This window comes from Schistocerca gregaria, chromosome 3 (genome assembly GCF_023897955.1).
Source record: "Schistocerca gregaria isolate iqSchGreg1 chromosome 3, iqSchGreg1.2, whole genome shotgun sequence".
Taxonomy (NCBI): domain Eukaryota; kingdom Metazoa; phylum Arthropoda; class Insecta; order Orthoptera; family Acrididae; genus Schistocerca; species Schistocerca gregaria.
The window spans coordinates 944,208,451-944,234,234 of NC_064922.1; the positions used below are offsets into that span (position 1 = coordinate 944,208,451).

Below are 25,784 nucleotides of genomic sequence, written 5' to 3' on the forward strand. Positions count from 1 at the left end.
GCGACTACAGAAGACAAGATATACAAACAAAACAGATAACATGAAAATTGTATGTGTGTATTTTCATTGTTTTTAATTGCTGTGAAAAGAAATATTGGAGGACAAAATTAGAAAAACCGAAAACCCATTATGGTTATAATATATATAATTGGTGATCAAAAACTGAATAAATCACAGAATAATGTAGATAGAGATGTACAAATTGACACACATGCTTGGAATGGCATGGGCTTTTATTAGAACCAAAAAATACAAAAGTTAAAAAATGTCCGACAAATGGTGCTTCATCTGATCAGAATAGCAATAATTAGCATAACAAAGTAAGACAAAGCAAAGATGATGTTTTTTACAGGAAATGCTCAATATGTCCTCCATCATTCCTCAACAATAGCTGTAGTCGAGGAATAATGTTGTGAACAGCACTGTAAAGCATGTCTGGAGTTGTGGTGAGGCATTGGCGTCAGATGCTGTCTTTCAGCATCCCTAGAGATGTCAGTCGATCACAATACACTTGCAACTTCAGGTAACCCCAAAGTCAATAATCGCACGGACTGAGGTCTGGGGACTTGGGAGGATGAGTATGACGAAAGTGACGAAAGTGGCGGCTGAGCACACGATCATCACCAAACGAAGCGCGCAAGAGATCTTTCAAGCGTCTAGCAATATGGGGTGGAGCGCCATCCTGCATAAACAGCGTACGCCCCACCACGTGTTTATCAACTAGGCTGGGGATAATGCGATTCTGTAACATATCGGCGTACCTCTCACCTGTCACGGTAGTACTTACAAAACGCATTTCCTGGAAGAAAAAAGTCCCGATAACGGTAGATATGGTAAATCCAACCCATATCGTGACTTTCTCGTCGTGCAATGGAGTTTCCACAACAGTTCTAGGATTTTCGGTAGCCCAAATTCTGCAGTTGTGGGCGCTGACAGACCCTCGGAGCGTGAAATGAGCTTCGTTGGTCCATAATACGTTACTCAACCAATCGTCACCTTACTCCATCTTTTGAAACGCCCACACCGCAAATGCCCTCCGCTTCACTAAATCCAGGTAACAGTTCACGACGCCGACGGATTCTGTATGGATAGCATCTTAGGGTACGCCTCAGTGCCAACCAAACTGTAGTGTATGGAATGCCGGTGCGACGTGTGACTGCACGAGCGCTGACTTCCCCGCTACGGTCTCCATTTCTTCCTGAACTGTCTCAGCAGCATTATGCCTTGTGCTCGGTCGGCCACTACGGGGTCTATCGTCTAAAGAACCTGTGGCTTTGAACTTTGAAATCATTCTCGCCTCAACTGTATTTGTCAGCAGACTTTACCCGTTCGAATCCCCTTCCTATGGTGATAGGATCGTAACGCTGAACTAGCACATTCCCCATTCTGATAATGCAGTTTCACTAAAAGCGCCTTTTCAGGTAACATCAACATGCTGCGACTGCTGGCGCATCTGATTCTCTCTCTCTCTTTTTTTTCCTTTATTGTGATTTCATCCCGCTGCCCCATATGGGCAGGGGAGGGCTGTCAGCGGCACAATCCGTCGCTCGTCAGCCAAGTGACACTACAACTAAAACAAGAATAAATGATACGTACATAAGGAGATAAAAAAGGGGAACCTAAAACAGAGTAAGGGGAGAAAATGGAGGTAAAATATACACTGACATGGAGACGTTCACAGGGGACTGTTAAAAAAAGTCACCAGAAAGTTAAAAAACACAATTGGCGATTCTTAAAACACAGAGAAGACATTGACTGCGCAGGCACAGGGTAAAAGTCGGCCACAGTAGTAAAAACACTCCGGAACAACACACTTCAAACCCACTTGGAGCACACATGATGAACAATAAAACTGTCAGGTGGGACCCGCCAAGGGAAAAGGTCAGAGAGTATGGAAAAGGAGGGGAGAGCAAGGGGCAGCTGGGGAAGCGGCGGGATGAAGAGAGGAGTGGCATCAGTGGGTTCACGAAGGGGCAGGAGACACGTGGGATGGGAGAGGAAGAGTGAAGACAGGGCAGGAGGGAGCGCAGAGACACTGGAAGAAGGCACAAGAGATGGAGGGGGAGTAGGAGAGGGAAGCCGCTCAGGAGGAGGGAGGGGGAGGAAAGGGAGCCCAGAAGACGAGGCAGGAAGAAGGGGTTAGAGTTGGTAGGAAGGGTAGATGTCAGGGCGAAGCTCATCATCCGGGAGGGGTAGACGGTGAAAGTTGTGTTGGGAAAGGAGATGGAAGGTGTGGAGATGGAGAGAGGGTGGGATACAACGGTAAAGGCGTGGCAACTGGTTGGGGGATGAGAGGATGGGAGAAACCAGGGGGTGAGGGGGATAAAGGCGGCGGACAATATAGAGTGTGCGGATGTGTTCAAGGAAAAGGAGAAGGTGGGGGAAGGGGATGAGGTCGTAGAGGACGCGCGTCGGGGACGGAAGGCGGATGCGGAAGGCGAGGCGGAGTGCATTGCGTTCGAGGATTTGGAGGGCTTGATAGAACCGGGGAGGGGCGGAAATCCAAGCGACGATGGCATAACAGAGAATGGGGTGGATCAAGGATTTGTAGGTGTGAAGGATGGTGGAAGGATGCAGACCCCACGTCCAGTCGAACAGGAGTTTCAGGATGCGGAGGCAGTTGTGAGCTTTGTTTTGGATGGTAAGGAGATGGGGACTCCAGGTGAGATGGCGGTCGAGTGTGAGGCCAAGGTATTTGAGGGTAGGAGTGAGGTGGATAGGACGGCCATAAATGGTGAGGTACAAATCATAGAGGTGGAAGGAGCGGGTGGTGCGCCCTTTGATGATCGCCTGGGTCTTGGAGGGATTAACACGGAGGAACCACTGGTTGCACCAAGTGGTGAATTGGTCAAGGTGGGCTTGGAGGGTACATTGGGACTGTTGAAGGGTAGGATAAAGGGCTAGGAAGGCGGTGTCATCAGCGAACTGGAGAAGATGAACAGGAGGGGGAGGTTTGAGCATATCAACAGTGTACAGGAGATACAGGAGAGGGGAAAGGACAGAACCTTGGGGCACGCCGGCAGAGGGATAGAAAGTACGGGAATTTTAATTGTGGATAGTCACATAGGAGGGACGATGGGAGAGGAAGGAAGCAATGAGACAGACGAAGTTGATGGGGAGAGCATAGGTCTGACGTTTGAAGAGGAGCCAGAGATGCCCGACACTGTCATAGGCGTTCTGGAGATCAAGGGAAACAAAGATAGCAGAGCGACGGGGGTTAAGTTGGAGGGAAAGAAGATGGGTAAGGTTAAGTAGCTGGTCGTTGGTGGAGAAGAAAGGCCGGAAGCCACTGTAACCTCCCCACAAAATAAAATAATATAAGTAATATTCTCATTTAGTATAACCTCCCAACAGTATAATTTCCGTAACCTCCCAACAGAAAGACATATAATTATTTATAGTATTCAGCGTAAACTCCCACAGATAAATTCCGTAACCTACCAATAATACAATGCGACTAATCTCTAATAAAATTGTCGCTCACTTATAATCTTTCAATAATTGACAGTCAATTTAACCTAGTAAATTTTGGACGTCAGCAGTGCTGCGTCATGGCCCTTATACATCATTTTGAATAAAATAATTACGTTCAGCAGGTGACAGAATGCGACTTGCAAAGGCGATGTTTTTAATTACTGTATTACCGTCTTCTTCAATTTCTTCAAATTTTTGTATGCCTAAAGCTGTGTTAGAACTGTCGGTGGCAATGGAAAAATTTCTGGTAGGATTTGGGTGTGATAAAAGTGGCGCGTTCAACAAAGCTTGTTTCAGATTGACAAATTCAGACTGCGCTTGGCTATCCCAGGACCAAATAGTGTTTTTACCCGTCAGTTGGCACAATCTAGGGGTGTCTAAAGCAGAGTAATAAATAAATTTACGGAAAAAGTTAATTAAACCGAGAAAGCTGCGTAGTTGTTTCTTCGTCGTTGGAACAGTAATGTCACGTAAAGCTTGAAGATTTTCCGGGTCAGGCGCAAGGCCTTCTGCTGAAATTGCATGTCCCAGAAATTTTATGGAAGTTCTGCCAAAGTGCGATTTGTTGAGATTAACTGTGGGTCGTTGTGCATGAAAAGTTTGCAACAGTTGTTCCAGAATCAGTTTTTTGTTCAGACCAATTAGCTTCTGCAACAAGAATGTCGTCTACATACGTTGTGATTCTATCTTTTAATTCTGTCTGAAGTATAGTATTAAAACTGCGAATAAATGCTGCTGAAGAAATTGTTAAACAGAACGGTATTTTGCAAAATTGATAAGTCACCAAAACAGAGAAATGCTGTGTACTTTCTACAGTTCGGATGGAGCTGAATTTGCCAAAATCCCGATCTCAAATCTAATGTGGAATAAACAGCAGTACAATGAAATTTCTGTAGAAGTTCTTCTAGTGTCTGTGGGCGATCTGTTTCATTAATAATAATGTCGTTGACATGACGCGAATCAAGTACGAGTCGAAGTGATACATCCTTTTTCTTAACAATATGGAGCGGGTTTATGTACGGACTAACTTCCGGTTCAATAATTCCTTGGTCAAGCATAGCTTGCAATCCTTTCTTAACTTGTTCTCTGTGAATATACGGAATGGGATAATGTTTGGCTTTAAATGTGTCGTGCTGTTTAACTTGAAATTCATACATGAAACCGGACATAGTACCAGGGATGTTGTCAAAAACTGGAGCTTCCTGTAAAAGAATTTTTCATAGTTGAGTACGTTCAACGTCTGTATTTGCACTGCTTTGTTTTACTTTATCAGAAATCATTTGCATAACGTCGTAGTCGGCTTTGTCTGGTGTATTGTAGTTGTGTACGAACGTGACTGTGAACAATGTGGAATGACAGTCTATGTTACGTGATGCAGAAATGACCTCAGTCCGATTAATTGTTTGTTCTTCTGCAGATAAAGAGTGCTGAAATTCTAATGCCAGTTGTACATTTTCATCATTTAACACTAAATAGAAATTTTTAAAGTCAATAATTGCGTCATGTTGTGCCAAAAAAGTTCGTACCCAAAATAACGTCTGTTGTCAATAAGGGAACAATCCAAAAATTTGAGTGGAACGTATGATCTGCAATACAAAATGATAAGTGTGTCTGTAATTTTACATCTACCCCTTTAGCAGATACTGCTCCTTTTACTTTAGTTTTGCCTAATGGTTACGTAGAATAAGTATTCTCTTCGTTACATTCGTTGAAAGTTTCCTCATTTATAACTGACACAGGTGATCCAGAGTCGATTACTGCTGAAAATGTGGATGATCCAATCTTTACTTCAATGACAGGGTGGGAAATGGTTTTTTGAAGAACTGGTTTTTCATGCAAAAGTGTGTTTCGGATGTCGTCAAAAGTAATAACATTTTCGTGAAGAAGATTCTCTGTGTCAAAAGTATTGCTTGCGTTGTTGGAAGATGCAACCTGTACTGTATCTAGTCAAATTCTTTCTGACGTTCTGTTATTTGCGGGAGGATGCTGTGGCATCTCGACTATTTGTACTGTTCAGTTAGTTCTTCCTGTCGTATTACGTTCTGGATGATATCGACTGTCTGGTTCGTTCATGATAATTTGTTGTTGCCAATGATTCTACTGCTGGTAAGACAGACTGTTAGCTGAAAACTGTGCTCATTACTTTTACGTCCGTCATAATAATCGTTGCTATACGGCACATTGCGATATGAGTTGAAATGGTGTGTTCTCTGTACGTAGTGACTTCCTTGTTGCTGTGCGTTACTATTTGGTGAAGCCGACGCTATATGTGTAGGCGGCGAAATATTAAAGCTTGGTTGACCCTGCAGATTACATTGTTGGTTAGGTATGCTAACCGGTGGGTTTTGATGCTGTTACGGAGAAAACCCTCTATTGTGGCGTATGCTGTGCCGTGTTAGAGGCTGAAACATTTTTCATCTCTGTCACTTCCTGCTGTAAAGACGACACTTTCCTACGCAATGTATTATTGGACGAACCTGTCTCACTGATTGTCTGCTGTAAATTTTGGAATTCGGGTCTTTGATTGAACGAAACTGGTGACGTATCGTCTGATTTGGTATCATTATTATTTTCGATAACGTCAATACGACTGGCCATTTCATCAAATTTTTCAGTCAGCGCTTTTACCTGATCGTCATTTTTAGTGTCACAAACATTAATAGCATCGGGATCCTGTATTAATTCCAATTGTTCAAGTCTGCTGGTCACTGTCTGAAAGTTTACTGTGTGTGTGTCTGTTTTTGTTTTAAGATCGGAGATTTCATCATGCAATTCAGTGTTCAGCTGTTTGATTTGATCTGATACTGTAGCAATGTTGTTGTCTAAGTATGTTTTCGCTTTCGCAAACAACTTTCGCTTATCTTCTTCTCTCTGTGCAGTAATTGTTTCCATTACTTGTTTCCTTACTTTGTTCTGTTCCTCTGTGAATTTACGGTAACGCGTTTCACTGTTTTGTAGGTGGTGATTAAAACGTTCGTCAATGAGGCTGTACTGTTGTTCGAATTTCTTGTCTACTTTCGCATCCAGTGTGCGTGAAAGTTCTGCTGACATTAATTTAAACTCGTCGCGTAAGTGTGTTGCGTTTGCAGAACATTGTTTAGCGACTGCACTAATTTCATCTCTAAGTAATTTAGTTGTGGCTGCATGTGTATTACTTAATTCTTGTGCCACAGATCTAATTTCTTCACTACTGTTCCTACCACAAGCCTTAATTTTCTCACGTAATTGTTCTTTAGTATCATGACATTGCACGGAAAGGACTGTAATCTGTTCATTAAGATGTTTGGAATTCTTGTCTAATTTTTCATTAAGTTGTTTGTAATTGTTGTCTTGTTTTTCATTCGACTATTTGGAATTGTCCAGTTTTTCATTAAGTTGTAGCAATAATGCCATAACTCGATCCATGCCAAAATTAGCTGCTGTATTCTCTGTGCTGTGTGATGGTGTATCTGCATGTGACACATTTTGAATAACCATTTGGTCATTGTCTGATTCACAAAAAGGTTTGCTAATCGGATGTGCTCTGTTGGTCACTACAGCGGAATCAAATAAATCTGACATGTTTTGTGTATATTGGTTTCCTTCGTTAGAAACAATTATCTGTTCGCTACGTAAATTTTGCAAATCAGGTGTTTCAAACTGGACAGCGTTCATTGCAACGGAAAGTGCCGCGTCATCAATTGTCGTTAAATTTACATTGGAACAATTGAATTTGTTTGCTCATCATTTAGATTAGAATCATTACAGGTGGTCGGTACGCACTGATTGTCTGTAACTGGAGGATTATCATCAAGACACTGAGTGTCGCTAGTATTATCAGTCAAATTATTCAACTCGGCTTTCTCACTCATAACGGATCGCGATGTACTGTTAACAGTTTTTCGTGGCATTTTCACAACTTAAAAGTTAAGCACAATATCAAACAAAGACAAAGCAAAAATGGAACAAATACAGTTACAAAAAAGAGCAATAAATTGCCGATGATCTGTGAAAGAAAGAGTGACAAGTTAGTAAATGCTTTGCGCCAGATGCAAACTACCTTTAACAATGGTGTAAACAGGAGCAGATATATAACTGACTACTTCTCAGGAATTCACAAAAATACGATCCTCGCCGGTTGTCGCCAACAAAATAAAATAATATGAATAATATTCTCATTTAGTATAACCTCCCCACAAAACAAAATAATATCAATAATATTCTCATTTAGTGTAACCTCCCAACAGTAAGAAATATAATTATTTATAGCATTCAGCGTAACCTCCCACAGATAAATTCCGTAACCTACCAATAATACAATGCGACTAATCTCTCAATAAAATTGTCGCTCACTTATAACCTTTCAATAATTGACTGTCAATTTAACCTGGTAAATTTTGGACGTCAGCAGTGCTGCGTCATGGCCCTGATACATCATTCTGAATAAACTGAAAAATTTTACCTTAATTAGGTCGCCGGATAACGTGTATATATCTGCTCCTATAAGAAATTTTTCTGGCGCAGCTAAGTGCAATACTGGCCGATAGATTTGTCTTATATAAAAGGAAAGAACTGACTTCTCTTTTCAATAATCGGGATGCCCAAGGATCAGAGAAATTAGTAAATCCTTTAAATTGAATGATTGTCAAAAGTTACTTTTTATGAGAAAGATTCTTATTAAGCGATTTTTTTAAAAACAGTTACATGGGACTTGATATAACAATACTACACATGCGCGAGGCTGCTTTTACCTTATCCTACAACGCTCAGGCTCTGCCATCGCTGCACACGACCGGCCCAGCCAACACGATACACCAGACTGCTCGCTAGCAACAACTTACTGCTACTGCCACACAGTTCCTACTGCAGTCAACAGTGCTCTTTGGTCTCAGATTCTCTTAGAGCTTACATATCACAGGCAGCGCGTGAGCAATCCATCGAAATTACATCTGCTCGAGTGCGCTAACAACAAATTCCTTAATCATGGACCTCTTACATATGTAAGCAGACAATCAGTGAGATAGGTTCATCCAATAATACATTGCGTAGGAAAGTGTCGTCTTTACAGCAAGAAGAGACAGAGATGAAAAATGTTTCAACCTTTAACATGACACAGCATATGCCACATTCCGAACATTTGTCACACTCACACAGCCAGTATAATTTAGGTAATTTACAGAGAGTACTTGACTCAGATTCCGAACAGACGTAGACAAACGGATTATCATACAATCCTGAACCAGTTCACATATTCAGAGACGATAACGTTGATTATAAGCAGTTTTTATCCGTGAAAAAAATATATGGTATTTAAAAATGACAGAACACAAATACATGCTTTGGACTGGATACGACAATTTGCTTTTGTACTTTCATCAGCTTGGCGTGTAATGCAGAAACTAGAATTGGCGTGGATACAACAATTTGTTTTTGAATTTTCACCGGCATTGTCTGTAACGCAAGAACTAAAATTTATTTGCAGCGCGTAAGAGACCTCAGGGGATTCATTACACTTGGATGAATATGTGCCGTAGCGTGCACAGGGCCCCGAGCCGTAGTAGTGCTATTTCATCTTTAGTTTTCTGCACTGCTGCCTTCTCTTTTACTATCCTTTATATCTATCAAAGCAACTCTTCAACTATCGATCTATCTAGAATTAGGAATGAGTAAAGAAAACCTTTTATGACAAATTTTACCGAAATTGACAGTTTTCTTTAGACACTCCCGAAGCGACAAGAACTACCAGCGTAATTTTAATAACAGTCAGAATTTTCATCATCAGTATGTACAAAATTTTCAGCAATCGCAAACACATTTTGGCAACAATAGAGGGTTTTCTCCGCAACAGCATCAAAACCCACCGGTTAGCATACCTAACCAACAACGTAGTCTGCAAGGTCAACCAAGCTTTAATGTTTCGCCGCCTACACATATAGCGTCGGCTCCAACAAATAGTAACGCACAGCATCAAGGAAATCATTACGTACAGAAAACACATCATTTCAACTCCTATCACAAGGCGCCGTATAGCAATGATTATCATGACAGACGTAAGAGTAATGAGCGCAGTTTTCAACGTAACAGTCGGTCTTACGAGCAGCAGAATCATCGTCAATAACAGATTATCATGAATGAACCTGACCGTCGGTATCATCCCGAACCTAATACGTCAGGAAGAAATCACAGAACAGTACAAATAGTCGAGATGCCACAACATCCTCCCACAAATAACAGCACGTCAGAAAGAATTTGACTAGATACAGTACACGTTGCATCTTCCAACAACGTAAGCACTACTTTTGACACGCAGAATGTTATTCACGAGAATGTTATTACTTTTGACGACATCCGAGACACACTTTTACATGAAAAACCAGTTCTTCAAAAAACATTTTCTCACCCTGTCATTGAAGTAAAGATTGGATCATCCACATTTTCAGCAGTAATCGACTCTGGATCACCTGTGTCAGTTATAAATGAGGAAACTTTCAACGAATGTAACGAAGAGAATATTTATCCTAAGTTACCATTAGGCAGAACTAAAGTAAAAGGAGCAGTATCTGCTAAAGGGGTAGATGTAAAATTACAGACACACTTATCATTTTGTATTGCAGATCATACGTTCCACTCAAATTTTTGGATTGTTCCCTTATTGACAACAGACGTTATTTTGGGTACGAATTTTTTGGCACAACATGACGCAATTATTGACTTTAAAAATTTCTATTTAATGTTAAATGCTGAAAATGTACAACTGGCATTAGAATTTCAGCACCCTTTACCTGCAGAAGAACAAACAATTAATCGGACAGAGGTCATTTCTGCATCACGTAACATAGACTGTCATTCCACATTGTTCACAGTCACGTTGGTACACAACTACAATACACCAGACAAAGCCGACTACGACGTTATGCAAATGATTTCTGATAAAGTAAAACAAAGCAGTGCAAATACAGACGTTGAACGTACTCAACTATGAAAAATTCTTTTACAGGAAGCTCCAGTTTTTGACAACATCCGTGGTACTATGTCCGGTTTCATGTATGAATTTCAAGTTAAACAGCACGACACATTTAAAGCCAAACATTATCCCATTCCGTATATTCACAGAGAACAAGTTAAGAAAGGATTGCAAGCTATACTTGACCAAGGAATTATTGAACCGGCAGTTAGTCCGTACATAAACCCGCTCCATATTGTTAAGGAAAAGGATGTATCACTTCGACTCGTACTTGATTCGCGTCATGTCAACGACATTATTATTAATGAAACAGATCGCCCACAGACACTAGAAGAACTTCTACAGAAATTTCATTGTACTGCTGTTTATTCCACATTAGATTTGAGATCGGGATTTTGGCAAATTCAGCTCCATCCGAACTGTAGAAAGTACACAGCATTTCTCTGTTTTGGTGACTTATCAATTTTGCAAAATACCGTTCTGTTTAACAATTTCTTCAGCAGCATTTATTCGCAGTTTTAATACTATACTTCAGACAGAATTAAAAGATAGAATCACAACGTATGTAGACGACATTCTTGTTGCAGAAGCTAATTGGTCTGAACAAAAAACTGATTCTGGAACAACTGTTGCAAACTTTTCATGTACAACGACTCACAGTTAATCTTAGCAAATCACACTTTGGCAAGAATTCTGCAAGATTTCTTGGACATGTAATTTCAGCAGAAGGCATTGCGCCTGACCCGGAAAAACTTCAAGCCTTACGTGACATTACTGTTCCAACGACGAAGAAACAACTACGCAGCTTTCTCGGTTTAATTAACTTTTTCCGTAAATATATTTATTACTCTGCTTTAGACACCCATAGATTGTGCCAACTGACGGGTAAAAACACTATATGGTCCTGGGATAGCCAAGCGCAGTCTGAATTTGTCAATCTGAAACAAGCTTTGTTGAATGCACCACTTTTATCACAGCCAGATCTCACTAGAAATTTTTCCATTGCCACCGACAGTTCTAACACAGCTTTAGGCGTACACAAATTTCAGGAAATTGAAGAAGACGGAAATACAGTAATTAAAAACATCGCCTTTGCAAGTCGCATTCTGTCACCTGCTGAACGCAATTATTCTGTTACAGAACTTGAAACATTATATGTTGTATTGGCATTTACCCGATTTAGGCATTTTCTTTATGGAAGACATACTATCGTTTACACAGACCACAGAGCTATCCAGTTTTTAATTTCCGCTAAATTTACACATGACAGATTAAGCAGATGGAAACTTTATTTACAGGAATATAATTTTACAATTGTTCAGATTCCCGGTACACAAAATATTGTAGCAGACGCACTATCCCGTTCTCTTTGCAACAATCAGCAAGTCATCGCAACCAACTTCTGCCAAGCAAATTCTAGTGTCATGTATATTCAACATGTCGCATTTGAAAATTTTATTTCATCGTCATTACGAGACATAGCACAAGAGCAGAGTAAAGACAACGTATGGAAAGAAATTAAACACCTTTGGCAAGATAAGAATAACGTTACCATTAGAAACCATTACACGTTACGCAATAACATTCTGTTCCGCTGCTCTCACCCTGACGGCAACAACTGGTTATTATCCATTCCTGACGAACTTGTTAACAAATTAATTTGGTATACTCATTTGAGTTACGTACATTATGGAGCCAGAAAATGTTTTCTTATACTGAGACAGAACTGTTATTTTGCCAACATGGAGAAACGTATTCGACTAGTTTTAGCGTCATGTAAAATCTGCCGGAAAGCTAAATCAGACACGACTTCACATATTCCTCCGTTACATCCCATTGTACCTGTTAAATTGAGACACATGGCCGCTGTAGACATTTTTGGTCCGATTTCCAGAACTAATAGAGGTTTTTGCTACATCTTTGTCGCTGTTGAACTCACTTCGAAATTTGTTACCTTCACTCCGTTGCGCAAAGCTACTGCTAAATCTATTTCGAATGCATTAGTAAAACATTTTTTATTTCATGTAGGGCATGTATTGAAAGTAATTTCCCACAATGGACCACAATTTCGATCTGCTATATGGACACGTATGTTACGAACTAGAAACATTTCTCCGATCTATATAGCCAAGTATCACGCTTCTTCGAACCCTTGTGAACGACTGATGAAAGAAATTGGTAAATTATGTAGAATATACTGCCATAAAAGACATATTGATTGGGATACACACATACTCTCATTCCAGGATGTAATTAACTCCATACCAAATGAATCTATTATGCTATCTCCGACTGTTATATTGAAAAATGTTGAACAACCTAACAAAATTAAATAATTAGTATCCTTTCCTACATTTCGTCGACTACGCCACCATGAAATAATTGAGATTGCGCTCAACAACATCAAACGTGCCACAGAGCGCCGGAGAAGACAGCAAAAACAGGTTTGTACACCTCGTGACTTTCACATTGGACAGCAGATATTAGTACGCACACACTATTTATCCAGGAGAGGAAAGAGTAGATGCAGTAAATTTGAACTTCTATACGCGGGTCCATACAGAATTCGCAGCATTCATCATCCCAATGTGGTACATGTTGAAACTTTGAGAACCAGGAAAAGCAAAGGCAATCACCATGTCTCCAATATTAAACCCTTTATTGAATGTACATACTTTATGATTTATCACATTGTAATGCCTTTTCCAGTTATTGATATGAACACTTGCTGATGATTATTATCATATTTTTTCCTGGCAAGTGCCCGGCAAGGTAAGGTTAGCAGGTCGCTTTTTTTGTCGTTATATATCAGACCGTGCACATTTTCGATTTTTCATGTATGTATGATTGTTTTCCTATCGAAAGTAGAATTTTTGTCTGTATGCACTATCAAATGTTGAAGATGTGACAAACACCAGTTGACGTTGACGTTTTTCCTTATGATATCTCAATATCTTGACTATTCTACATTTTTTGCTACTACATTATGATGCTGGGTGTACATTTTTTCACTTAGAAACTGACTATGTTTTGGACCTAATACGTTTTCTGTCTTTCAATGCTATATGCTTAATTATATTACTAGAAACAAGTTTTTATTTAATGGGTATATGAATTAAATGCAAGATATTAATCCATATTCATCATTTTTCAGAAATCAATACCCTGTAAAAAAATGAATTAAACAACCACAGTGGTTTACTATGAAATGAAATTTTACCATCAGAATGAAGGAAAGAAAATGCAATATCTTGTCATGAAGAGTAAATGGATCAGAATTAACAAGCATTAACCAGAATATACTGTACACATCGTATGATAGCAGTCTTGACTAATTATTTTTCTTTGAGAATACAAGGCGATTGATGCAGACTGACAGACAGAACTACACATGTTAGTTTTAGTGATGAAATATGCTAGACGTAAGAAACTCTATACTATATGAAGTAATGAATGATAATGAATAGTTGTATGAAGTAAATGGTAATATGAATATGCATAATGAAGTGTCTATTTTTTGCAGATGATAATAAATGGTGATGAATAATTATATGAAGTATATGCTAATACGAATAATGGAGTTTTTCTTTGCAGGTGATTATAGTGATAAAGTTGTGGTAATATGAGTAATGGAGTTTTTCTTTGCAGATGACGATAATGATGAAGTTTATATATTTACTGTTAGTTAAGAAGTGCTATGTAGTTATTTAAGTATTTGTTGCAGTTCCTTTTCACAGTATTATGTCGCATAGTATAATGCCTGAATGTTTTGGAAAATACAGCTAGAGCACATACATATTAAGTACACGTTTCATTACCTGTTAGTTCGAAGTTCACTATTTTTCAGCATAATATGCCTTTCTTCTTTCAGCTCAATAATCTATTTTGTATGTTTTTCCAGGAGAAGATTTTCGTTACATAATATGCTATAAGTAGTTAGTTATTAAACCTGTTCTAGTACTTGCAATTTTTTTACCCAGTTGTGTCTATCATTTATGAATGTGATCACATATACTGTACTTGTTTCATAACCTTGCTACAGCTGACTCATGACTAATGACGTTAATAATCCTTATTTCCAGCAATATGTGAAAAGCAAATATTTTCATGCCCCAGCAACTATCGATCCCAACGCAATGCATTGCTAGCACAAAAAAACCAGTCAGAACTATTACCAATATACAACTAAATAATGTAAATAATGCTACCAGTTTAAGATATATTTTTAGTCCTAAAGATAGTGCAAATTTTCTGTGTATTGATTCCATTATGTCTATGTATTATTGGACTACCGACCTTGAGTAATAGTTCCATTGTCTTGCATTTCAAATATGTCTTATGTCACTTACATGATATCATATATAAACACCAGTAGCTTGATGCTACACTCAATAACTCCTATTTTAAATGATGACTTGTGAATAACACTGAATAATGTTTTGTAACACTATATGAATACTTTGTAACTAACCAATGAGTGCCAATAATTATTCAAATCGGTTGATAAACTAGTGTAATTCTATGATGACTAGTATAAGACTTAATGTGTCCTTCACCTTCTGACCTAATTACCAGCAGTTACTGCAATATCAGTTTATCCTGTCCATCCTCATGATCATGGAGCACTATATTGGTTTTTGCACTAATTCTACGTTGCTGTAAGAGTATGGATTCTACAAGAATATGGTGTTGATGTATCAAGCTGTCCACCACCTTGAACGATGGAGATGTTATTATGGTCCTACTGTTTGGTGTACCTAATGTACTACCAAAATGACAACATTGAATATTAATACAACATTTCAGTGTCTTGGCTACACAGATAAATGCTTCAGGGAAGAGAACTTCAGATTGTCTCACTTGGTGTTGTGCGTCTGTAGAAAGATATGGACTTTTAGTGCAGCTACGTGCAACCTACTGTGCTACAACCATAATACAATCCTTCCCATTCCTTTCCTAGTTCTTATAAAATGGTAAAGACTTATACAGTGCGTGTGCACTTCATTTCATTTGTTGATATGATCAGTTGTCCTAAATATGCTGAAGATTTTTATCGTGCGTGTGCACTTTATTTCTTTTCTTAATGAATTCAGTAGTTACAAAATGCTAAAAACTTTTATAGTGCATGTGCACTTTATTTCATTTGTTAATGTATTCAGTTTTTGTAAAAAATGCTAAGACTTATACAGTGTCTGTGCACTTCATTTCATTTGTTAATATGATCAGTTGTCCTAAATATGCTGAAGATTTTTATCGGTTGTGTGCACTTTATTTCTTTTCTTAATGAATTCAGCACTTACACAATGTTAAAAACTTTTATAGTGCGTGTGCACCTTATTTTATTTATTAATGTGATCAGTTCATGTAAAAATGCTAAAGACTTATGCAATACGTGTGCACTTTATGTCATTTGTTAATATATTTTGTACTCATTCCGTATATACTTTGTCATTTCTAATATGTACTGAACTCAGTGCATGTGCACTCTATTTAATTTCTTAATATGTTCTGCACTTATCAATAATGTATATACTCTGTGCTGTAGCCTTAGTAAACTAAATAGATTATACAAAAATTTGTTGCTCATGGCAAGTCCAATTGACTCACCATCGCTGCCAAATTTTTGCCCCCCCTCTAGTGGAGGGTTATGTAAGAGGTTCATGATTAAAGAATTTGTTGCTAGCGCAGTCGAGCAGATGTAATTTCGATGGATTGCTCACGCGCTGCCTGCGACATGTAAGCTATAAAGGAACCTGAGACCAAAGAGAAGTGTTGACTGCAGTAGGAACTGTGTGGCAGTAGCAGTAAGTTGTTGCTAGCGAGCAGTCTGGTGTATCGTGTTGGCTGGGCCGGTCGTGTGCAGCGATGGCAGAGCCTGAGCGTTGTAGGATAAGGTAAAAGCAGCCTCGCGCATGTGTAGTATTGTTATATCAAGTCCCATGTAACTGTTTTTAAAAAAATCGCTTAATAAGAATCTTTCTCATAAAAAGTAACTTTTGACAATCATTCAATTTAAAGAATTTACTAATTTCTCTGATCCTTGGGCATCCCGATTATTGAAAAGAGAAGTCAGTTCTTTCCTTTTATATAAGACAAATCTATCGGCCAGTATTGCACTTAGCTGCGCCAGAAAAATTTCTTATAGGAGCAGATATATACACGTTATCCGGCGACCTAATTAAGGTAAGATTTTTCAGTTTATTCAGAATGATGTATCAGGGCCATGACGCAGCACTGCTGATGTCCAAAATTACCAAGTTAAATTGACAGTCAATTATTGGAAGGTTATAAGTGAGCGACAATTTTATTGAGAGATTAGTCGCATTGTATTATTGGTAGGTTACGGAATTTATCTGTGGGAGGTTACACTGAATGCTATAAATAATTATATTTCTTACTGTTGGGAGGTTACGGAAATTATTTTGTGGTGAGGTTACACCACATTGGGTAAGAGGAAGGAGGCGGTGCTGGTTAAGGTGGCGGTGAATATGGCGAGAGAGGATGGCTTCGAAGACCTTACTGAACACGGAGGTGAGGCAGATTGGATGATAGGAAGAGGTATCAGAGGGGGGTTTGTTAGGTTTAGGGAACACCAGGACACGGGAAGTCTTCCACAGGTCGGGGTAAAATCCAGTGGAGAGGAGGACATTGTACAGGGCAGCAAGGACAGACAGGAAGGATGGAGGGGATTCCTTGAGGTGGCGGTAGGTGACACCATCATGACCAGGGTCCGTGTTGCGTTTGGAGTGGAGGACAAGTGTGATGTCTTGTGCGGTGATGGGAATGTTGATGTCTGAGGGGGCAACCAATCAAAGTACTGGAAGCTAGGGGTGAGCGGGGGCACAGGGTTGTCAGTGCGGTCAAGGACAGTGGGGAAGAGGAAGTAATCAAAATGGGGATCGTCAGGAATGGAGAAGACCTCGGATAGGTGGGAGGCAAAATGGTTAGCCTTGCTGAGGTTGTCAGGAAAGGGTCGACCGTCACGGAGGATGGGGTAATGCTGTGTGGGATGGCTACCAGTAAGGTGGTGGAAGGCTGACCAGTACTTGGAGAAGTTGACAGGGAGGGTGGAGTTGAGGCGTGTGCATGTCTGGCACCAGTCCCGGCGTTTCTTTGCTGTAAGGAGGTTCTGGATATGTCGCCGTAATTGCCTGTGAGGGTGAGATTATCCCGATCACGAGTGCGGAGGAAGGAGCAGTACAGCCTGCGGGATTTACGCAGAAGAAGGATGGCCTGTGGAGGAAGCATAGGGCAGTGAGGGTGGATGAGTTTGGTAGCGACATGAGCCTCCACAGCGTCAGTGATGGTCTTCTGAAGGAAGGCATGGGTGATGTCATCAGGGTAGTGAAAGGAGAGGGGGGGAGGCTTTCGACCTGTAAGGCAATGGATTCCCGGTAGGCATCCCAGTTGGCACGGTGGTAGTCATGGACAGACTTTGGAGGGGCAGCTGAGCGGGTGGCTGCAGTGGCAGGATGGGTAGAGGAGATGGTGAGAAGGACAGGAAGATGGTCACTACCGGCAGGTTCGAGGACATCAACGGCGATGCGACCAAGGAGGTTGGGGGAAGCATGGATAACATCAGGGCTGGAGTTACTTTCAGGACGGGTGTGCTGTGGGAGAGGAACAAGGTCACCATGGAGGGTGGCAAGGAACTGATGCAACCCTTGAAGGGTGGCAGGGTCACGGCTGTGGATGTTGAGGTCAGCAGCGATCACATAGGTGGAGAAGGTACGGTGAACATGGGAAATGAAGTCAAAGGGGAGAGGAGCTGCGGGGCGGATATAGATAGTGGCACAGGTGACAGTGAGAGAGGGAAAAAATAGGCTGAGGAGAAGGTGTTCGGTCGGGTCATTGAGGAGAGTTTGTGGCCGGACAGGGAGATCCCAGTGGTGGTCTACAGGGACCCCACCTCAGGCTAGGGGAAGGGAATTGTCAGTGCGGTGAAGGAGATAAGGGGAGGTGCTGATACCATGGTGGGGTTGGAGGAAGGTTTCATTAAGGATGAAGGAGTCAACCTGGTGCTGGGAGAGGGTATGCATAAAGAGGTATTTGTTTGCAGGGAGGGAGCGAATGTGAGGTAGAGAAGACGATATTGTTGATGTGCCAGGAGAATGGAGGTGGGAAGGGTGCGGGAAGGGGAGAGAGGGGCTTAAACGAGGGTGTCGAGGTGGGTGAAGGTAAAGTGGGCATTGTTGTGGGAGTATGTGGCGTAGGTGTAACAGAGCGGGCGGCAAGGGAAATCTGCTGGAGTGTGTGGGGGCGCTGGAAGGGGTGGATGTTCTGCAGGACGATGGTGAGGAACCGGATGATGTCTTATGCTGTAGGGGGAGGGTGGAGGGCATTGTTAGGGTGGATGGGTGGGTCAATGGGATGAATGGAGACAGTGAGTTCAGGGTTGGTAGGAGGGGGCTTTGCTTTGCATTTGGAGGAATAGGTGGGCTGAGGTTCATTGCAGGTGGTGCAGGATGGGGAGGAGGGGAGGTTGGGACACTGTTTAAGGAAGTGGGAGGCTTTACAATGGGGGCAGGTGGGTGGGTTCTTGCAGTTTTGGGTGAGGTGGTCGTTGTACAGAGGGCAGCGCTGGCAGCGGTAGGATTGAGGAGGGGAATGGGACGAGTCAACATGGTGGTGGCGGTTGAAAATCATGGTTCCCTGCGTGAGGAGGAGGTCGATGGAGGAGGTGGACTCTGTAAAGATACGCATGAGGAAAGTAGGGCCAGAGGAGTTGTAAATACAGTGGGCAGAGTGGACTTCCAGGGCAGGGTGGGGTTTCAGTTCCGCGAACACCTCAGCCTCTGTAACCACAGGGCTGAGTTTTGTGATGATGGCTGTGAGGGTTGGCAGATGACGAGGCGGTTGGAGCTCTTGAGGAGAGGAGGATGTGAGGAAGGGGGTGAGGGATGCATGGGGCCCAAAGGTGATGCGGGGAAGGCGCCGGAGCAGATCAGTATGGAAGGAGGGAGAGGGAGACTTGACGAGAACAGAGTCTCTGCAAGGGATATGTTGGGTGATGGGTGCATTGGGGATGTACTTCCAGATTTCAAGGGTGAGGGTGCAGGCATTCAATAATTTCGGATCACGGTTGGCTAGGACAAAGGGTATACAGGGAGAGGGATGGAGAGTAGGGAGGTGGGGTGGTACCGATCGCGGGGTCAGTGGGAGAGGGGGTGGGCAGTGACTCTTTGGATGAGGGGGTAGAGGAGAGAGGTCGCCACTGGGCCGTTTGGAAGATTTTTTAGCGGGTGTGACCTGGGAGGAGGGAGGAGCGACTGGATAGATGGGGAGGTGGTGGGAGGCAGGGCTGGAGGGGGGGTGGGAGCAGGGGCAGAAGCAGGAGGAGGAGCAGCAGCAGGTGCAGTAGCAGGGGTAGGAGCGGGAGTGACATACAGGTGGGGGATACAGTGATGGAGAGGAGGTAGATGGGGAGGAGACGATGAGTAGGGGAGGTGTATGAGACGGTTTAAGCCCAGAGGAAGCACTCCATGACGTTACAGTGGGGGCAGGTGAAGGGGAGGTGTGGATGATGGTGGTAGTTGGGGCGTCCATGACTGCAGTGACGGCGTGCAGACGGGCAACAACGCGACAGGCACGGTTGGGGCTCTTCCACGCCGAAGGTACACCCTGAGAGTAGCCCAGGCAGTGCGAGTCCTCGATGAGGAAGTGAGGGAATCGAACCCTCGAATGGATTCTCTCTCTCATTACAGCTCCTTTTATACATGATTGTCACGCGCAGTTACTGACGTTTTGCTGCCCAGCGCCATCTGTCGGACATTTTGTGAACTTTGTTTCTTTCTTTGTTCTAATAAAACCCCATGCCTTTCCAAGCATGTGTGTCAATTTTTACCTCTATATCTACATTATTCCGTGGTTTATTAAGTTTTAAAATTTATACTGTCTTTTTGATCACCCGGTACATTGAATACGAGTATGGTTAGTACTTGTATATAACTCTCATTATAAGGCTGATGACGTACACAGCAGCAGTTTTGGAATACCCAACACCAACAGATCTTCGGCCCCTGCAGATGATTAATTGTGAGGAATATCCCACGACACAGCCACAAGAACGGACCACTCGATTGTACTGTTATACGAGAGACTCGAATGCACCACGTATCTCGCTACGTGCTTCGCATGACACCTTTCTACACACTTCGCTCCTAAGAATAATCTCCTGGCAAACTTCGGCTCGTAGACAAGACACACTGACTAAACATAACCTGTATGCATTCGTCGTTCGTTGTTCATTCCGCTCAAATACAAAATATATTAATATTTATTGTATCTTCATGCATCCTCGTGTATCGTTTATTTTCGGTGTATTACCTGAAGAAGACGAACAGCGCAAAACAACTGAGGGCGGCAAACGCGAGGGAATAGTTCCAGTTGGGCAGTGCCCAAGACACCAGACCGGCCAGCATCACTCCAGCGGCCATGCTGCAGGATGCGTAGCAGTTGATCACAGTGCGGTGCTTGATATCAGTCAGCTCCAAGCCTGAAACACGACAAAACGTCATCAAACGTTATCAAATAACACAGACTACACTTCAAAGATGTTCCGGTGACGTTTCGATCATTTACTTGCGGGACAGACACCTTAGCAGTATGTATGGTTCCACAACAACTAATTTTTAATGAAAGCCTAAAACTGCAAACGAAAAGAATTTACTTAGCCAAGGGCACCTGTTCTTCGCCGATTGTAGTAAGAATGTTATTCACATTGAAACTGTTACTTCATTTGCAGGCCTGTTGCCGTCAGTTTACAGGAGTTTTGGTTTATTTCTTCACATGTAATCTCTTATCTCACTATGGGTGAAATAGATACTGCCTACAGGAAAATTAAAGACACCTTTGGAGAAAAGAGAGACACTTGTAAAAATATCAAGAGCTCAGATGCAAACCCAATTCTAAGCAAAGAAGGGAAAGCAGAAAGGTGGAAGGAGTATATAGAGGGGCTATACAAGGGCGATGTACTTGTGGACAATATTATGGAAATGGAACAGGATGTAGATGAAGATGAAATGGGAGATAAGGTACCGCGTGAAGAGTTTCACAGAGCACTGAAAGACCTGAGTTGAAACAATGCCCCGGGAGTAGACAACATTCCATTGGAACTACTGACAGCATTGGAAGAGCCAGTTCTGACAAAACTCTACCATCTGGTGAGCAAGATGTATGAGACAGGCGAAGTACCCGCAGACCTCAAAAGAATATAATAATTCCAATCCCAAAGAAAGCAGGTGTTGACAGATGTGAAAATTAGCGAACTATCAGTTTAATAAGTCACGGCTTCAAAATACTAACGCGAATTCTTTACAGACGAATGGAAAAACTGGTAGAAGCCCACCTCGGGGAAGATCAGTTTGGATGCCGTAGAAATATTGGAACACGTGAGGCAATACTGACCCTATGACGTATCTTAGAAGCTAGATTAAGGAAAGGCAAATCTATGTTTGTAGCGTTTTTAGACTTAGAGAAAGATTTTGACAATGTTGACTGGAATACTCTCTTTCAAATTCTGAAGGTGGCAGGGGTAAAATATAAGGAGCGAAAGGCTATTTACGATTTGTATTGAAACCAAATGGCAGTTACAAGAGTTGAGGGGTATGAGAGGGAAGCAGTGGTTGGGAAGGGAGTGAGACAGGGTTGAAGCCTCTCCCCGATGTTATTAAATCTGTGTATTGAACAACCAGTAAAGGAAACAAAAGAAAAATTCGGAGTAGGTATTAAAATCAATGGAGAAGAAACAAAAACTTTGAGGTTCACCGATGACATTGTAATTCTGTCAGAGACAGCAAAGGACCTGGAAGAGCAGCTGAACGGAATGGACAGTGTCTTGAAAGGAGGGTATAAGATGAACATCAACAAAAGCAAAACGAGGATAATGGAATATAGTCGAATTAAGTCGGGTGATGCTATTATGGGAGCAAAATAACTGATGATGGTCGAAGTAGAGAGGGTATGAAATGTAGACTGACAATGGCAAGGAAAGCGTTTCTGAAGAAGGGAAATTTGTTAACATATAGTATAGATTTAAGTGTCAGGAAGTCATTTCTGGAAGTATTTGTATGGAGTGTAGCCATGTATGGAAGTGAAACATGGACGATAAATAGTTTGGACAAGAAGAGAATAGAAGCTTTCGAAATGTGGTGCTACAGAAGAATGCTGAAGATTAGATGGGTGGACCACATAACTAATGAGGACGTATTGAATAGAATTGGGGAAATGGGAGTTTGTGGTACAACTTGACTAGAAGAAGGACCGGTTGGTAAGACATGTTCTGGGGCACCAAGGGATCACAAATTCAGCATTGGAAGGCAGCGTGGAGGGTAAAAATCGTAGAGGGAGACCAAGAGATGAATACATCAAGCAGATTCAGAAGGATGTAGGTTGCAGTAAGGGCTGGGAGATGTAGAAGCTTGCACAGGATAGAGTAGCATGGAGAGCTGCATCAAACCAGTCTCAGGACTGAAGACCACAACAACAACAACAACATGTAGCATCAGTCACATCTGCGATATATTTCTAAGTCAGCTGATTTATAAATATCACATATAATACCAAGGAAATTGTGGCTAATAGACTGACCATTTACAAGACTGGCTTTTACATTGCACTTAATCTGCATTTAAAGTTACAAAGGGAAGTTACGACATTCAAAACATGAATGTATTTCACAGTTTGTATAGTTTTAGTAGTCCATTAGGACAACGTAATATGTAAATAGTGAGGAGTACTTCTTAGACAATTTCGAGAAAACCGCAAGAGACTTCTTACGTGACAGTGATGTACAGGTGCGGTGCCACCCTGAACATGATATGACGGTGGTCATGTGGTTTGTGTTGAAGTTCCATCATCGGTTAGTCACTGGACCGAATCCCGCTCAATTTTTTTTTAAATTTATATTTTTTGTAATCATATTACATTCCTACATATTGCATTTGAAAGGTAACGTGACGAAAAGACAAATATGTTTGCATAAACGTTTACTGAATTTCTAATGTTATTTGGGCATTCTCTAATTTGTATTGGCACAACAAATATTATAATTATGTAGAATTAAACGACCAAACGCATAATGCTTTCCTGAAAACGTATGCTGTCGTGATTTCCGAAATGCCATACACCTGCAGTCGGGTAAGGCACCGAAACTGCTTCGCACGCTGGACGCTTCGATCTGCAGACGCCGGTTTCAAGGACGAGGGACAGGCTTGGAAAGCCCGAGTCAGACGTCGACAAATACACAACTTTATCCAATGATACAATGAGTCACAATATGCCAAAATGTGAGGGTTATGTACGATTAATTGTCCGATGTGCTTTATACAGAATTTGTAGTATGTGTTTTTCACATAGACACAGAAAACATGAATTAAAACGGTATCTAGCACACTGAATTAATGCTACTTTCACGCATGCACAAGGAATCTTCTGCAGTCAATAATTTAAAAAGTCTCTCTTTTTGCAGACAATTTGAATGCAAACTATGCGTAAAGGAATATTTTCGTAAATATCGGTGCCGAAAACTATCAATGTATGACTGGATGTATTTCAATAGCATATTCACGAGAGTAAATTTGTTGTTCGTTGTTAATCAAAAATGAACAGGTCTGAAAACCCTCGATAAACTTTTTAATTTGCCTGTAGATATAAAAGTCGCAGAACATTTTTTGTAATAATAAAAATTAGTAAACACAGAAATATCAATGGAAATTCAAGAAAAGTTCATGCAAATGCACGTGTCTCTTCATCATATTAGCTTTCAAATGTAATATGTACGAACTAATATGGCAGGTGTTGAAAAAAATATACCGGTAACTTAAAAAAAAAGATGAAATGGGCTCTATCCAACGATCCATCGATTACGCAGCCTGAACGCTAACCTGACGACCACCGTCAGCTGATGTTCAGGATCGCAACACACGGGTACGTTAATGAAGCATGAAACTTCTCTTGCGATCTTCTCCAAATTGCCTAAGTAATAAGTTGTGTACTTGCACGTTATGCTGTCCTAATGGACTTATTAAAGTAACCCGAACGTTGTGCCCTTCACTTGTTAGTAACTGAAGTCGTCTCGTGTAGATGTGTTACCTGTTCTGAAATTAATCGGCGTGGTAGAAGGTGTTACTAAGTCGAAATGCCAGTTGTTTCAACAATTTTCACGTCCAGCTGGTAAACAAGGTAGGAGTCGAATATACAGGGTGGTCTATTGATGGTGAGAGGGCCAAATATCTCACGAAATAAGCGTCAAACGAAAAACTACAAAGAACGCAACACGTCTAGCTTGAAGGGGGAAACGAGATGACGCTATGGTTGGCCCGCTATATGGCCCTGACACAGGTCAAACAGATATGAACTGCTTTTTTAAAAATAGAAACCCCCATTTTTATTACATATTCGTGTAGTACGTAAAGAAATACGAACGTTTTAGTTGGACCACTTTCTTCGCTTTCTGGTAGATGGCGCTGTAATAGTCACAAACATATGGCTCACAGTTTTAGACGAACAGTTGGTAACAGGTAGGTTTTTCAAATTAAATTCAGAACGTAGGTACGGTTGTTCCAATGTGATGCCTGTACCTTTGTGAACTTACCATTTCTGAGAACGCATGCTGTTACAGCGTCATTACCTGTAAATACCACATTAATGCAATAAATGCTCAAAATGATGTCCGTCAACCTCAATGGATTTGGCAATACGTGTAACGACATTCCTCTCAACAGCGAGTAGTTCGCCTTCCATAATGTTCGCACATGCATTGACAATCAACTGACGCATGTTGTCAGGCGTTGTCGTTGGATCACGATAGCAAATATCCTTCAACTTTCCCCACAGAAAGAAATACGGGGACGTCAAATCCGGTGAACGTGCGGGCCACGGTATGGTGCTTCGACGATCAATCCACTTGTCAGGAAATATGCTATTCAATACCGCTTCAACCGCACACGAGCTATGTGCCGGACATACATCATTTTGGATGTACATCGCCATTCTGTCATGCAGTGAAACATCTTGTAGTAACATCGGTAGAACTTTACGTAGGAAATCAGCATACATTGCACCTTTTAGATTGCCATCGATAAAATGGGGGGCAATTATCCTTCCTTCCATAATGCCGCACCATACATTAACCCGCCAAGGTCGCTGATGTTCCACTTGTGGCAGCAATCGTGGATTGTCCGTTACCCAATAGTGCATATTATGGCGGTTTATGTTGCCGCTGTTTGTGAATGACGCTTCGTCGCTAAATAGAACGCGTGAAAAAAAACCTTTAATCGTTCCGAAATTTCTCTTGTGCCCAGTGGCAGAACTGTACACGACGTTGAAAGTCGTCACCATGCAATTCCTGGTGCATAGGAATATGGTA

General features: G+C 41.5%; 2 protein-coding genes across 2 annotated transcripts in view; one reads left to right on the top strand and one right to left on the bottom strand.

Annotated features, from left to right (window-relative positions):
• Positions 1-8,318, bottom strand: part of LOC126355873 (solute carrier family 22 member 5-like) — a 40,512-nt gene extending 32,194 nt beyond the window's left edge. The window contains exon 1 of the mRNA XM_050006373.1: positions 8,205-8,318. Within this exon, the coding sequence (XP_049862330.1) occupies positions 8,205-8,233 (29 nt within the window). The 5' untranslated portion in view covers positions 8,234-8,318. The remainder of the gene's footprint in view (positions 1-8,204) is intronic.
• LOC126355717 (solute carrier family 22 member 7-like) overlaps positions 1-25,784 on the top strand; it is a 488,802-nt gene that overhangs the window by 197,392 nt on the left and 265,626 nt on the right. The gene's annotated exons all lie outside the window — the stretch shown is intronic.